The following is a 16190-nucleotide window of genomic DNA, read 5'->3' as shown; positions in this document are numbered from 1 at the left end:
TGCTAACACGGTGGAACTATCAACCTTACGCTTTTCAACTATCTTAGCAAGATGATCAATGTGAAAGAACATCAAAACGGGTAGGTTAATTTGAAGGTGTTTACCAAGATAAAAGATCAACCACATGTCTAGCACACCACACACACCACGACTCTCATTACATGGAATCAAGGTTCGATAAATGAAATTGAAAAAGAACCGGTGGTTAATTTTGATTTCTCTCGGCTTAAGTGTGATGGGGGATGAAGCTTTTGGACATAAAAACTTTGTGACGGTCAAGGAACTTATACCATCAATAGTCGGCCAACCACCCTTAGGAAATGAGGACAACCCGGCCCGGTTGTAGGAATACCGAGTAATTTCCCGACAATTTCGACATTGATACACAAGGGTTTGTTATTGATAACGGCGGTTTTCGAAAATATTTTCTTGACCAAAAAAAAAAAAAAAAAAAAAAAAAAAGATAACGGCGGTAAGACTACCCGGTTGGACATCAACTTTGACGGTAGTATAAAATTGAACAATCTCCGCTAAATAAACTTGGTTATAGAGGTGCGTGAATTGCATCTTTAAAGAATGTAAAAGCGGGGGACGAATCATACCATTCGAGTTCATAGCGACGACCATGAAGAATTTCGAGTGCCTTGGACTTGTTCTCTTCGAGAGGTTGCTCAATAGCAGTTGGGGCAAGGGCTGGCCACCGGGCTACTGCCAAGGAAATATCGATCAAATTGCTGAAGCTCTATGTCTTTTCCCAATCAAAAGTTATAGGAATAAACGAAGATGAATTTGAGGAAGCTTGAGTCTATGTTCTGATCTCACCATTTAGTCATCGTTATTCAACAGCTCATGACTCTTTCTCGAGTGTATTTCTTTTATTTTATCTTAGTATTAAATTGTAACTGCAGCTGAATCCAGGGGTAGTATTTTTGATAAAGCAAAGCGCATCAAGTTATGATGGCTCATAGTGCTTCAGGTTTGCCCTGTACATAGGACACAACCAGCGAGGAGCAGTTGGGGCATACACTACTGGGTGGAATTTAAATATTTCTCTAGTATATTTCTTTTGTTTTACTCTTCCCTTCCACGTTATCCGTTGCCTGTACTTCTTTGTTTGTTCGCCACTCTCCTGTACATGCTACTCTGCCTCACTTCTTAGGTATTTTTAATTTTATGTCATCGCCATTATCCTGTGAAACAAGTATACCACAGGATATAATCTAAGAGATATATACTGGGAGCGGCTATATATAAATCAAGAGGGATTTGCTCTTCGTAAATTATTTACTGAATACTCGATTGTTTTTTCAACAGGCTCGTCTCATGCATAAGAAAACTAGCTCCTATTACTTGTTCTATGTGACTCTTGAGCTAACTTCTTTCACTTGCATCAATGATACGCCCACAGTCAGATAGAGCTTGCAACAAAAGTACCTGCCTGAGTGCCTTCGTAATAAGCCCGAGAGTCGTAATAAGCCTGAGACAAAATGTTGATGCTGCTGTTGTAGTCAAAATGTTGATGCAATACAAGTACACAGCTAATACATTTTTTATACTCTCTTCAAAAACTTTATTATTATACTAAAATAGAAGTTCTCATCAAAGTTTTTCCATACAAAGATAATGCAAATATCAACTGATTATTAACAGTCATAGATCAGAGCTCCTTATATAGACCACATCTCCTCTAATCGGCTCCATTTTCTTCCTACCGCCGACGCTCATGGTCAAGATCATACTGGTCGAAATAGTGACCGCGCTCTCGCCTATAGTTGTTAAAATACGAAACAGAATAGACAGTAACACCAACTGTCAAGGCTAGAAAACTGAATACAAATATGTCACCCCAGGTAAAAACATGACTTGTGATTTGGCTGTTATTGTATGTCGGAACCTCAACGTTAGGTTTGTTGCATCCAACTTTCAGGACTATTGGCTCATCTTTGAACTCTGTATTTGCTTGTGACCATTTGTGGTCTAAGACGTCACGAACTCGTAGTAGTAGGTTGAGGGTGCAGTTTGGGGATTTTGTGAGATTAATCCTCGTGTTGACTGTATTGTTGTAAGTTGCCAGGGGTGCTGGACAGGTGCCGGTGCCGGTATCTGTGTCGTATATGTCTGATTCATCAGTTTCCTTCATCTTGACATCATATTGTCCAGAGTATATCGCAACTGCATATGCATCGTTTAGAATATTAACAGCAATTACTTCAATTCAACCAGCAGTATCTACAGTACATCATACTCCATATATATAGTATCTTAATTTTCAGTTAATTGATAGCGAAACAATGAACGTACCGAAAGCATTCGGAAATAAACCAGAAGATGAAGATTTCAGTGAAGAGAAGGTAATTGTGAACTCATCGTCAGACGCCTCAAGCTTGAGGTGCAAAGCTGGACGTAGAACTGCATACGCATTGTTTAGAATGTTAACTATTTCAACCAGCAGTGCGCGCATCATGCTACAAACATTTTATTGTTACGAACTAATACTCGTAGTATCTTAATTAGCAAATATGAGTACATACATACGGAGAATACGAGTACATACGGACTACACTACTACCTTCATTTATATACGGAGTAACATTTAATACTTTCTTAGCATACTAATCAACAACGTTCTTATCATTTTTCGGATAAAGCGGCGAGAGTAAGCTAGAACGACGCACGCTCACATCAACCATACTAGCTAGAAATTGAAAAACATTATTATTACAATAAAAATTCATTGGAATATGTGAATCAAGAAACGCAAAATGCTTTCCAACTAACATGATTAATCAAAACTCAAGTAAAAGAAACCACTAAATTCATATATAGATAACACGTAAAATTAGTAAAGAATAATGAATATACTGCAATTAATAAGTAGGCATCATACCGTTAGCATCAGGAAACGAAGAGCAAGATGAAGATTTGAGTGAAGAGAACGTAAATGTGAACTCGTTAGGCGCCTCATGCTCAACCTGGATGTGCAATGCGGATACGGAACTGAAAAGGACGAAGAAAGCGATTACTACTGTAGCTACAGACCAAGTAAACTTCATTGTTGAAGACTTGAAGAGTAATTGAAGAAAGAAGATTAATGAAGAATTTTGGAGTGGGAGATGAGGACGTAGTATGGTAATGAACTAATGATATACTAACATGCTTAACTGTTCTAACAACGACGCGGAAATTTCGGGAATGACGTCACGCTAAGAGAAGAATTCTGTTTATTTTTTGGGTTTGGTAGTTACCCGGTTTTAGTTATAGTTATCAGACTTCTCACTATTTCGCCAAATTTGGAGTTTATTTTACCCAATCCCTACTCCATTCGATAAATTACTAAATAACGTCGATAATATTAATTGATTCTTCTAATTTGCCCTTCACTCTATCCTTCCCGAGTAAGTCTTGCTTAAAACGGGTTGGATTTTAAGACGGGTCGTTGTGTGAGAGGAAATGGGTAGAGGGGACAAAGGTGGGACCCCCCATGTGCTTCTCCACTCACCCTAAATGGGTATTTTGTGAGAGAATATGGTATCCGTCTTATTAATAAGACGGATACCTTGGTCTGAAATAAGAATTGGGGATCCTTCCCCAATATACCCTCCTCATTTAAAATTTTCAATATTCCCTAAAAATCATATATATATATATATATATATATAAAACAACGCCTATTTTGTGAGTAGATGACTAGTAAAGGAGCTTGCTAAGGGTAGTCGAGTTAATAACCGGGTTATCATGACATCAACACGAGGTCGGAGAGGAGGCCACTTATGAGTGAGGTTTCACGGTTGACTTCAGAGGGTGGTTTCCGCTCATTGCGTGAGGATGAATTGGATTTTGACGTGGGAGATGAGGCGGAGGTTGAGCGAGTTGGTGATCAGGAGGCCGAGGAGGAGACTGAGCGAGCTAGTGAGCAGCGTTGAGCGAGCGAGTAGAGGGTCGCCTGTTTTTCCCACGTCCCGCGACAAGGTTTAGACAGATGAATAAGGGACGCTCGTAGCAGGTGTCAGAAGAGGGTTCTAGTAGCGTCGTGGTCCCGAAGAAAATGAAGGTGAACAAGGACACCTCTTGGATTAATAGCGACTTGGTGGGATATTGGTTCCCCATGCGATACATAGCTTGGAGGTCACATTTCCTACCTCTTGTGTTCGGATCCTACTGCTGCCGATCGACCAATGCTGATGGGTTATCACCGATACGGTAAGATGAAGGGGTTGAGTAGATGAGAGCTACCTTTGGGGGTTGAGGCCTATGGTTGGTACTAATGGCCTTGGGCACCTTCAAAGGTGCATGACTGAGTACTTGAACATGTCCCTTATTTCTGCTTTCGTTGAGAGGTTGCAGCTCGATACTAACACCTTTTACATGTCTTTTGGAGAGTTCATCATACTTCTCCTCGATGTTGCACAGATCATGGCAGACTGATGATAGGTCATTAGTTTATCTCCTCATGTATGTTGGTGGCTTCTTTGGGAAGTCACTTGAGTAGTTGAAGTTTCACATGTACATCTTACTCTTAGGTCCCATGTTTACAAGACCGGGGGTATTTTTGGTCGAGGCGGTGAGGCGGGCGGCGAGAGCCTATTGAGAGGATGAGCTTGCATATGGGTATATGGCTTTCGTGTTAGGGTCGACGCTCTTCGTCGACGAATCAGGGGATAAGATATGTTCTCGGTTTTTTTCCTTGTTGGCTGATAGGGAAAGTATGACATCTTACGCCTGGGGTGCCATTGCACTACCTACATGTACCGACAGTTGGGATGTCTCCACGTGCTAGGATGGTGACGGTGGTAGTAAACGGAGTACAAGAGGGAGCTCCGGGAGACAGGTCCAAAGAAGACACGCGTGTACCTTTAATATGCTCCTTCTGTGCATGCTCGACAACAGACGAATCTCTACGAGTTGCCTTCTTCGGACGCCCTTTGGAGTTCTCGTTCACCGCAGGCTCATTTACATCCTCCCCATTGAGGTGTAGCTGGGAGTAAAGAGCATAATACATAGCTCCCCTCATACTCAGATCACAATCCCAAATTTCGTCAAATAACTCCTTAAGTCGATTTTCGGCATTAGCCGGCATTGCCTCCTTACCATCGTACTCTAACTTCTTCCAAAAATCATCTAAAACATCAAGTGGGACTTGACAATCAGCTTGATGTGACTCATATTTGTGCACATTTAGTTCCCGAACTCGCCTCGTTCCTATGCTTTCTAGTGCTTATTAGGGTCGTTTCTTATCTTTAGTTACCTACTTTGCATATTCTTTGAGATTTTGTGTCCTTGGTAGGAGAGGATTGCTAGCCTTGCATTTATGAAGCAAAATGGAGCTAAATAGAGTGCATCTAATGACCAAGCAACAAAGAGGAGACCAATACTAAAGGCCTAAGAGAATAAATCAAGTAGAATGGGCAATGATAAAGACCCCACGACCCATTAACGATCCCCACGAATCCTTAGGCAGCCAAAATAAAAAGAAGAAAATATGACCCAGGATCTGGGCCTCCCGAGCTCAGGACGATTGTCCCAAGCCACAATCCGGGCGTCCCATGGTCAAGTCGAGCGGATCCTTGGGCAGCTCGAGCATACTTCAAGGACAAGTCGGGCGGCTCCTTATAGGACTTGCAAGACATTAATCTTCTTCTTAGGGACTTAATCGTCATTTAAGCCCTTAGTTACCCTAAGTCTTGTACTTGGTATAAATACCCCCATTATTTCAGGGGATTGATCAGATCATCAAGCTTTAATGAAGTTTTAACCAAGTTTTAATCAAGTTAATTCACCAATTTAGTTTAGTATATCTTCCTAATCAAGTTGTAGTTACTCAATTCAATATTAATCAAATATTAATCTCTCTTTAATCATTCAAGTGTTCTTAGATTTAGTTGGGTAATTTGAAGACTATTTGGGGTTTATTGAAGACTTGACAACTCTTCGTCATTCATCAAGTTGTTCTTCTATTATTCTTTATTTATTATTTAGATCATCTTTAAGTTGGAATAATCCTTTTTACCCTTTGCTTAATTAATTATTGCTTTACTCATTCACAATGTTTAATCTTGTTAGTATGATTGACACCATTATTAACATGTTTACTGAAGAGTCGATCGATCCGAAATACTCAAGGAGGGGGGGGGGGTGAATTGAGGATTAAAAACTTTTCCCACTTTTTCGACTATATAAATATAATTAATTATTTAAAGTTTATTGATTAACTTTAACTGATCAACTTATTATCGAACTAAAAAAACCGTAAGGAAAACGAAAGAGAAAGAGAGACACACGGATTTTTGAAGTGGTTCAGTTTCACAAATCGAAACCTACATCCACTATTCTCGATTAATAAATTTAGTACCTTTCTACGGATTACAAATTTACTAACCAAACTCGTACAACTAACCCTAGTTGTAACTCAAGTGAGTATCGCTAAATACTCGAGTGACTAACTTACGCTAATAAGAAAGCACTAATGATTCTACTAATAGTTCACGTTAATCAATGAGTAAGAATCAATTAAGCACGATTATCTTATAACGATAACGAAAGAACGAACGCACAAGTTTATAAATCACACGACCTTTTCGAAAAAATAACAAAACGGTTTTCTTGCTTTAAAACACGATTTTTGCTTTTTGAAATAAATCAAAGTTATGCTCAAAGGTCTTACTTTCAAATGTAGCAAAGGGTAAAGTATTTATAGTAAAAGAGGAAGCATAGCACTCGGTTTCCCCGGAACCCTAGAGGCCGAAGTAATAGATTTGTAAGCAAATCATATCTTGATATTTCTTTCCTTAAAGTCTTAGGAGATAATAGAGAATAACTAAAAGATAATTTTATCAACTATTCTCCCATTATCTTTTTCTTAAATCTTAAGATATGATAAGATTTTCCACAATAAAAATATCCTTATTATATATAACTATATCATGCTAAATATAAAAGATATGTTAAGATAATTCTAGAGAATAAAATCTTAACACTGATGAATTTATATTGCTAAGTTCACACGAGAACAACACGGCTCATGGGCCTTGATTTTCGTGAAAACCCTAACTTGATATTAGGTTAGATTTAAGGTTTAAGAGTATGTAATATTAGAAACCCTAATTACTAATATGACTCAACTCATAAGTTGATTCAACATAATTACTAATTATAAGCTTAAAGTGATACCACGCTTAATATGAATATGAGCTTCTTTGTTAAATAAATACTTTTGCTAAAACATTTAAAAGAGACAAAACTATTTTTCAAAAATAATTTGAAAACATTTTAGTCGTGTATTATGTAAAATTGACATCTCAATGTTATAGTAGAAGAGTTATAACATTGAGCTCTTATATAAGCAATGTTATAGCTGTGAAGCTATAACTTTACCAATTTAAAAAGTGCACTCTTAAGTTACCATTACGAGATAATCACCTACGCTATTCTAATCTTATTAGGAGATCTTCGAGTGTAGGCTACTTCGTCATTCAAGCTTGATCAATCTTTAAACGAGCTTCATCTTCTCATGAATGCTTGAATAATTCTTTAACAGTCGTAAAACTTTGATCCTTACTTGAGGGCTTGATCATGATATAAACGCATCATACTTCTATCACAACTCCTTAATGCTTGCGATTAGTAAGTCCAATCTAATAGACTAAACAAACAATTACGCGCAACGAGTATATAAAATATCAAACATCATCAAAACATAAACATATATATATATATATATATATATATATATATATATATATATATATATATATATATATATAATTAGGTTCAAGTGAGTCCTCTACTCTTAGATGAGTCCCTAAGTCCTATTTCTAACCCTTAGATCAAAGAAATTGGATGGCTAAGATTAAAACAAAAAAAGAAGGGAGATATAAAAGCAAGCAAACCCTAATTCATCCTCCCTCACTCATTCATTCTCTCTGCCTCCTTCTCTCTCTAACTCCCTCCTCTCTCATTTCCTCCCTCCTCTCTCCTCTTCTCCCTCCCTCGGCCACCACACGCATACCACCACCACCACCCGCCAGTACTCCCTATTCTCTCATACATCACTCCCGCGCCCCTCACGCCTGCCACCACCGACGAATCTTTTTATTTTTTGGTGTTTTCATGGTGGTTGTTGCCGCCCCATATCATTTTTCTCTTTTTTTTTGGTGTTGATGGCGGGTTGTGGTGAAGGATGTCGTCTACTGGTTTTATCTTTTTTTTTTTTGTTTTTATTTTCAGATCTATGTCTTTGGGTGGTTGTGGTTGCGGTGGGTGTTGGTGGTAGTTCAGGTACGACGGCGGTAGTGGTCGTTTTTTATGTCAGATTTAGTTTTACTTTTTTTTTTCTTTCAATGGTGGTGGTTGTTATTGTTGGCGGCGGTCGTGGTTGTCGTGTTGGTGCGTGGTTCCTTTGCCTTTTCTATTTTTTTTTCTTTTTTCAGATTTTTTGGGCGTGTGGTGGTTGTTGGTGGTGGGTCTTTGGTGGGGCTGGTGGTGCGTGGTTGTGGTTGTGGGTGTTCGTGGTGTGGTGTTTTGTGCTCATTATTTTTTTTCAGTTTTTTCTCTATTTGCGGCTGTGGCGTGGGGGCTGTGGGGTGGTTGTGGGTGTTCGTGGTTTGGGGCTGGTGGTGCGTGGTTGTGGTCGGGGGTGTTCGTGGTGAGGTGGTGTTTATTTTTTTTATTTTTTACATAATCATTCGACCATTAAAGTTTCACTCTCGATCATCAAAGTTTCACTCGTATACCTTTAAAGTTTCACTCCTAGACCATTAAAGTTGCAATCGTAAATTAGAGAAAACACAAATTTTTCTATTGTTACGTAAATTCAAACTAAAGTTTCACTCGAAACAATTAAAGTTTCACTCCCAGACCATTAAAGTTACAATTGTAAATTAGAGAAAATACAAATTTTTACAATATTACGTAAATTCAAAATTTGATATTGAAATGGACTAAAAAAACTAAAGTTTCACTTGATACCATTAAAATTTTCACTAGTTTAACATTAAAGTTTCATTCCTAAATCAGTGAAATAAAAAAAAATATTAGTCACAATTAAACAACACCACCAATCACTCGTCAAATGGCCTAAAAAAATTAAAGTTTCATTCGCCACCATTAAAGGTCCACTCGTTTAACATTAAAGTTTCATTCATAAATCAATGAAATTAAATAAATTTTAGTCACAATTACATCATTACATAAATTCAAAAAATTTTTTATTAAAATGGCCTAAAAAAAATTAAAGTTTCACTTTTAAGCATTAAAGTTGAACTCGTATACTATTAAAGTTACATTCAAAAATCAGTTAAATTAAATTAATATTAATCACAATCATATCATTTCATAAATTCAAATTTTTATATTAAAAATGGCCTAAAAAAATTAAAGTTCCACTTTTAAGCATTAAAGTTTCACTCGTAAAACATTAAAGCTATATTTAAAAATACATAAATTTAATTTTTTATTTACAAAATGACTTTAAAAAACTAAAGTTTCAATCGTAAAGAATTAAATTTGCTCTCCCAAATTAAAGTTTCACTTTTAAAACATTAAAGTTTCATTTCAAAAATTGATTAGAAGTCTCAAATCTCAATCATCAATCTTACAAGATCTAATGGCTTAGATTAGGACTTAGGGACTCAATTATTTAGGTGGACTCATTTGAACTTCACTCTATATATATATATATATATATATATATATATATATATATATATATATATATATATATATATATATATATATATATATATATATATGGTTCAACAAATTCCCCCTTTTTGGTGATGGCAAGTCTCCTAAAATTGTGACTAAGTATATAGTTCCCCCTTAATATAATACCTTTCCTTATAGATAAAGATTAACGCAAGATCAAACGATTATATACAAGACTGAAACTTTAAGGACTTTAAGAGACAATTGGTCTTGACAAGGAGCAAGCTTAGACAAATGTTTACCATGGTTGTTCATTCCCCCTCTTGACATCATTGAAAAGATAAGAACAAACATAAAATGACTAGAATAATATATGACGATTGAAGAGATAAGAACGATTAAGAAATATAGATAAACCATAAATAGCTATAAGTATTTACGAAATTAAAGTAGCATACAAACCAAAAGAACATGTTTAAGCCTAATGGGCCGGATGAAACAACATGTTTAGAACTACCTGGCCATAACCACAAGTAGTATGCCAAAATGGGCCAAATAAGAAATTAGTTTAGGAAGGCAAAATACACAACATGAAAATAAATGAAAACAAGGCAATTAGGCGAAATCCGAAAACAGGGGAGGGGCACGACAAGGCTAAGTGTGACGGATTTTGTAAAGATTAACATAGTCAGGATGAGTACGAAATTCCAAAGCATCAAGACGATCAAAAGAACTTCGCACAAGAGTAGCTTGGGCATTGAGGCTTATTTCGAAGTTAAGGACCTTCAAGGACAAGGCTTTTGTGGCCTCCAAAGTAATTGCTTGATCCGCCTTCATAGCTTTTCCGTCTTTCACCAAGGCAGCCCCTTGACTAGTAAGGAAGGAAACATGATCACCATGTTGAAATACTTCTACACGGATCGTCACCAAACCTCTTCCTAAACCCTTAAGCCTTTTATCGATGCCCTCCATCCAAGCATAAACCCGAGCATTATCCAAACCGCCAACCGAAGACTGTGACTCCACAACCAGAGACATAGCCGTAGCCAAGACCGTGATTTGCTCCTCTAATTTCGCCATAATAGATGATACGTGTCGTTTAGCGTATACAAATTAGTAATTTATAATACCTATCTTAACCTCAAAAATAATAACATAGTAAAGGATAAGTAGGGTAGATCCCACGGAGAGATTGGAAAACTAATTAACTATGGAGTAATATTTACAAACTAACTTACATATTCACATGCTATTAACATATTTATGGAATTGGGGGGGTTTCATTTGGTGATTTTAAGCAACCTAACCGTAACTAATTCTATTCTAGTAAGTGAAACAAGCAACTCAGTTAAGCTCATAATATTCCAGTTACATGTCGATCGTCTAGCAAATATTCAGTTTAACAATAGGTTAACTGTAGAGAATTTAGCCGCTAAAACCTCCCTATCTTTCCTTACTTTTACTCGGTAGCGAGCCGCTTGACTACCAATACTAACTAACCAATTATACGCAAGTTTCAAGGTTCCGCAAATTGACTAGCCGCATTAAGAATTAGAAAGACCTCATTAACCATATTAATTACCTAAGTGTTATCAATACTCAAGCGATTAACACATCCAATTATACTCCTAGTTTAGTTTAGCGACATCATTGCAACCTTAAAATAAACTAGTTGCTACTCGGTTAATTAATCTAACGCCGCGCCAAATTAATCAACTAACAATCGGTTTGTACCATCCACGATTAAAACGAGTATAATGAGAATACCATAAAACGAATATAGCTTAAGACGAAATTAACGATTAATAACTGAAAGATTAGTTCAACAAGGTTCCAAAGTTCACAGCAACAAACTGAAATTAACTAGTAATTAAGATGAGAACTAATAAATAGAGTACAGAAAACCATCCCTTGTTTCGGTTGCAATGCCTCCGCAAGTCGGGCCTTCCATCTTCCTCCGGGTCGGAGCCGCTCCACCCGTTGGACTGCTCCATCTTGAATTACATCATCGTCGATTCCCGTCGCCGGATCGGATTTTGGTTTTATTATATGTATACTTGCTTCCCTTCGCTCTGACGGAAGACTTGCTATTTATAGCTTGATCAAAGTCGGTATTTGTGAGAGACTCGGGTTAGACTTTGTGGATTAAAATATGAAAGCAGATAAAATATTGAGAGCTTGTGATGGACTGGAGTTCCATCTTCGCTACCCTTCTTCTTTTCTTTGTTTCTAGTAGCTTCTAACCTTCTGTCCATTTCCTTATTTGTTTCATGTTTCTCTGGCTTTACTTTTCATTACTTAGCCCACGTTCAACTTCAACCTCATGGTTTTATTTACTTTAGATCCATTAAATGTGTACTTTGGCCCATCACCTGTTAATCCAAAATAATTATAAAATTAAGTCATTTACGACTAAAGTGATATTGGAGTGGTAAAATCCCGCAACTAGAAAATATTTAATAACAGCCTCATATAATACGATAGACGACAATAAAAATATATAAATAAGGGGGTATAAATATGGTTAAATATCGCGTTATCAATAGACCCCATAAAAACATCCAATTTGGCTTCCATAGCCGCCATCCCAACTTCATTGACACTCTTATCAACACCCTTAGCAAAGACCAACTCGGATCCTTCAAAACCGAGACCCATTAACTTTATCACCCGGTCACACATACCGTCCTTAGCACTCACACCGTAGCTTTCCTGACTCACAACCCGTTTAATTTCTAACAATCTCGAAATCCACATACCGTATGGAAGATCAAGCGTAGTACAATGCTTCTCCTTAGTGACGGTGATACTAGTTTGAACAATCCGATTAAACACGATACTAGCCAAGTTAACTTTCCGACCCTCTAACCACAAATATAAGATTATAGCTTCATAGCTCGACATTTTGTCCCCTCTTCCCCTTCTCGGAAAAATTGTGTTCCATAAAAAGTTCAAAAAGAACTTGAGTTTGGCCGAGAGAGGACGAACCAAGATGTTGCTATTCTCGGAAGCAACCTCATCAAAGTACCTCTTAATAACCAATTGTTGATCGTCACCGACATTGGACCATTCTTGACTCGGATTTATCTCGGTTCCATCATGAGGAACCTTAAAAGCAGAGCAAAAGTCGGCAATGGTGACGGTGATGTCGACACCATTCACGACTGCATGTAACACACCCCCTTTAATTTTTCCGACGCAAAAAACTGGACAACCTCAATCGGGTAAGTAGGACCCGAGAACCGACTAACATCATTCCACCTTTGGAAATCAAGAAAATCCACAAAAAATTTCAAAGACGGAATTTAAGACAACTAAGATTTAGAATAATACCTTCCACCATGAATAGAATATTATAAAACCCGAGAGACCAAGATGCTTTCTCCCTTTTTCATGCGAACCCGGTTTAAACCGGCTTTGGTTGTGCTCTTCGAAGGCTCCCGAAACAGAGTCCTCGAAATCCCATCCCGAATAATAACCTTGGGTTCATTATCTTCCTCAACTTCTTCTGCGACAACCTTATTCTTCCCCTTATTTAACCTGCGCCTTTTTACCTCGGAAACCGACTCATCCCGGCCGTGAAATAAGAAGGATATTGGTGATGGATGTTGGGTTGTTGGAGTGAAGGTAGAGGAATTAGGTTGATGGGATGATGGTGGTTGTGGTTGATTGCATGGTTGTGGTTGGTGTTGGTTTCGGGTTGAGGACCGAGTGGTTGCATGTGGAGGTGACATGGTTGAGAGAAGGAGTGATGATGATGTAAATTGTGTATTAATTTGGTAAAGTAAAAAGTGAATGCAACTTGTGATTGTTTGACCAATTTACACGGTTTATGGGGTAGATATAGGTGTAGATGGGAATCTAGGTTTAGATTTAGAAAAGTTAGTTGTTTACACAAATTAGGTAAATAATAGATTTGGCAAATATAAGTATAAGAAATATTTGACAAGATATGGTATGAAGGGAATTGTGGAAAAGATTTTTTATAGAATTTGGTAAATAAGAAAAATGGTGTATTTTAATTTTGTTAAGAGAATAAGTTTGTATGCACTATAAAGACTTTAAATACAGACAGAATATATACGATAAACAAATTTCTATAAAACGTAAATACTCATGCAACGAACTATATGCACACAGTCATACAATCTTATCTCCTACTAATCAATCATTAAGAGAATAAACATTTATAGAAGCTTAGGTGCCACCAATTAAACCAATTTCCAACCGTAAAGTCTCAAAACGTCCTCTAGCTAAAGGTTTTGTCAAAATGTCTACCCATTATTTCTCAGTACTACAAAATTCAAGTTTTATATTCCCTTTTTTAACTTGGTCACGTATAAAATATTGTCTAATTTCATTGTGCTTAGTACGCGAGTGCTGCGCGGGGTTTTTGGAGATAATAATAGCACTCGTATTTTTTTTTTTGGGAAAGGTAAGCTTCTCATTAAATAATTAAACCAAGCCCATTACACCATTTTTTAAGATAAGCACTATGCTTATCCTAATTCTTACATATTACATCAATCCAATGCAAAGCTTTACTATTTTTGCTACCAATTCTAATATTATTCAACCTTAGCCGAACTTCATTGTGGATCTGTCTGACTAAGCTTTCGGGTCTAAGAAGTATCATATCTACTCTGCATTTGTTCCTGCACCACCATATGTTATTCATCAATGCTGCCATCACAACTGCAAGCACTTTTTTCCTCGCCAGACATCGTGACCTCCATTTAATCCACCAGTCACAACATTTCTCTGCAGGCAGCTGAAAAGGACACCACCCGTGCACCAAATCCCTGCATTTTCTACTGTACTCACACCTGAAAAAGGGGTGCTCATGATCCTCCTCAACCAGTCCACACAGGAAACAGATGTTATCAGGAATGATCTGCATCTTCTTGAGCCTGTCTTGTGTTAGTAGTCTCTCCTGAGCTATTAGCCACACACAAAACCTATGTCTGGGCAACATCCAACGCACTGTCACCAATGCTGCCCACCTGACTTTCTCAATATCAGGTCGAAGGAAATTATATCCTTGCTTAATGGTATATTGCCCTGTCAGTTGTCCCACATTACCATAAAAGAGTTGATGAAAAATAGTCTTCACTTGACAAATTTTGCGCCAAGCCCAACTACTGTTGATTGATGGTTCATACTCCTTCTAGGTGCATCTTTTGATATAAATGGAATGCACCCATTTGACCCACAAATGGTCTGCTTTCTGTTCAATCCACCAAACGTATTTCCCCAATGCTGCAATGTTCCAGTCAACCAGTTTTTTTATCCCAAGCCCTCCTTGATTGAATGGACGACAAATAGCATCCCATGCCACCAAAGCAGGACCTTCATGTTGTTCAGTACCATGCCAAAGAAATCGTCTGCACACTGCTTCTATCTTGGCAATAACAGTTTTGGGAATAATAAAAATCCGAGCCCAATAAGAATGCAGGGAACTAAGAACTGATTGCACAAGAACCAGTCTACCAGAGTAAGCCAACTTTCTAGCCCCTAATCCCCCTTATTCTCTCAACAACTTTCTCTACCAAACAATGGCAATCCAAGACTGACAGTCTTTTAGGAGAGACATTGATCCCCAAATACTTAAAAGGAACCTTGTCAGGTTTCATACCGATCTCGACTCAATCTCTGTAATCACCGCTCACCATACCATTACAATAATAATTAGATTTCTCCTTGTTCATTTGCAGACCTGAAGCCTTAGAGAAATATCCAAAAGCATTCAGAAGCAATTCAATACTCTTCCTATCCCCCTTACAGAACATAATCAGGTCGTCTGCAAAACAAAGGTAGGTCAGTCCAATGTGTTTGCAAAGAGGATGGTGCCTGAACTGCATGTGCCTCTGAACCACCCCCAAAATCCTACTGAGATATTCAATGCAAATGGTGAAGAGAAGGGGAGACAATGGGTCTCCTTGTCTCAAACCTCTCTTCCCATGGAAAAAGCCAAAGGTCTCACCATTAAGAGCAATAGAATAGTAAGTAGTAGTTACACATTGCATAAGTAACTCAATAGTTTGAGGAGGGAATGCCAAAGCAGATAGCATATCATGTACAAAGTCCCATTCAACAGAATCATACGCCTTTTGCAAGTCTAATTTCATCAACAATCTGGGAGAACATGCTTTCCTCTTGTACAATCTGATGAGATCTTGGCATATAAGAATGTTCCCGCCTATGTCCCTCCCCTTAATGAAAGCACTCTGAGAAGGACTTATAATATCAGGCAAGATATCTCTCAATCTATACAAATGACTTTGGAAAGGCACTTGTAGACAGTGTTACAACAAGCAATGGGCCTGAATTGCTTGACATTATCAGGAATAGCAACTTTAGGTATCAAAGTAATCACAGTGTGATTACATTGCTTCAACAATTTTCCCTTGGTAAACACATCCCTAACAGCAGCAGACACCTCAGGGCCAATAATGTGCCAAGCATCTTTGAAAAATTGGCTCCCAAAGCCATCAGGGCCTGGAGCTTTGTTACCAGGGATATCAAACATTGCTCTCTTAATTTCAGTA

The 16190-nt window shown here is 37.7% G+C and overlaps 1 protein-coding gene across 1 annotated transcript; it reads right to left on the bottom strand.

The window, feature by feature from the left end:
• Window positions 1-1542: 1542 nt before the first annotated feature.
• LOC141595793 (uncharacterized) lies at window positions 1543-3117 on the bottom strand. Its single transcript, XM_074415759.1, has 3 exons — window positions 2888-3117; window positions 2302-2409; window positions 1543-2172 (listed from the first exon to the last, which is right to left on the bottom strand). The coding sequence occupies exons 1-3, from the start codon at window positions 3051-3053 to the stop codon at window positions 1709-1711; spliced, it is 738 nt and encodes a 245-aa protein (XP_074271860.1). The 5' UTR covers window positions 3054-3117; the 3' UTR covers window positions 1543-1708.
• Between the last annotated feature and the right edge of the window lie 13073 nt (window positions 3118-16190).

Source organism: Silene latifolia, chromosome 8, assembly GCF_048544455.1.
Source record: "Silene latifolia isolate original U9 population chromosome 8, ASM4854445v1, whole genome shotgun sequence".
Taxonomy (NCBI): Eukaryota; Viridiplantae; Streptophyta; class Magnoliopsida; order Caryophyllales; family Caryophyllaceae; genus Silene; species Silene latifolia.
Note: the sequence above shows the minus strand (reverse complement) of the source record. Positions and strands in the feature narration are given on the sequence as shown.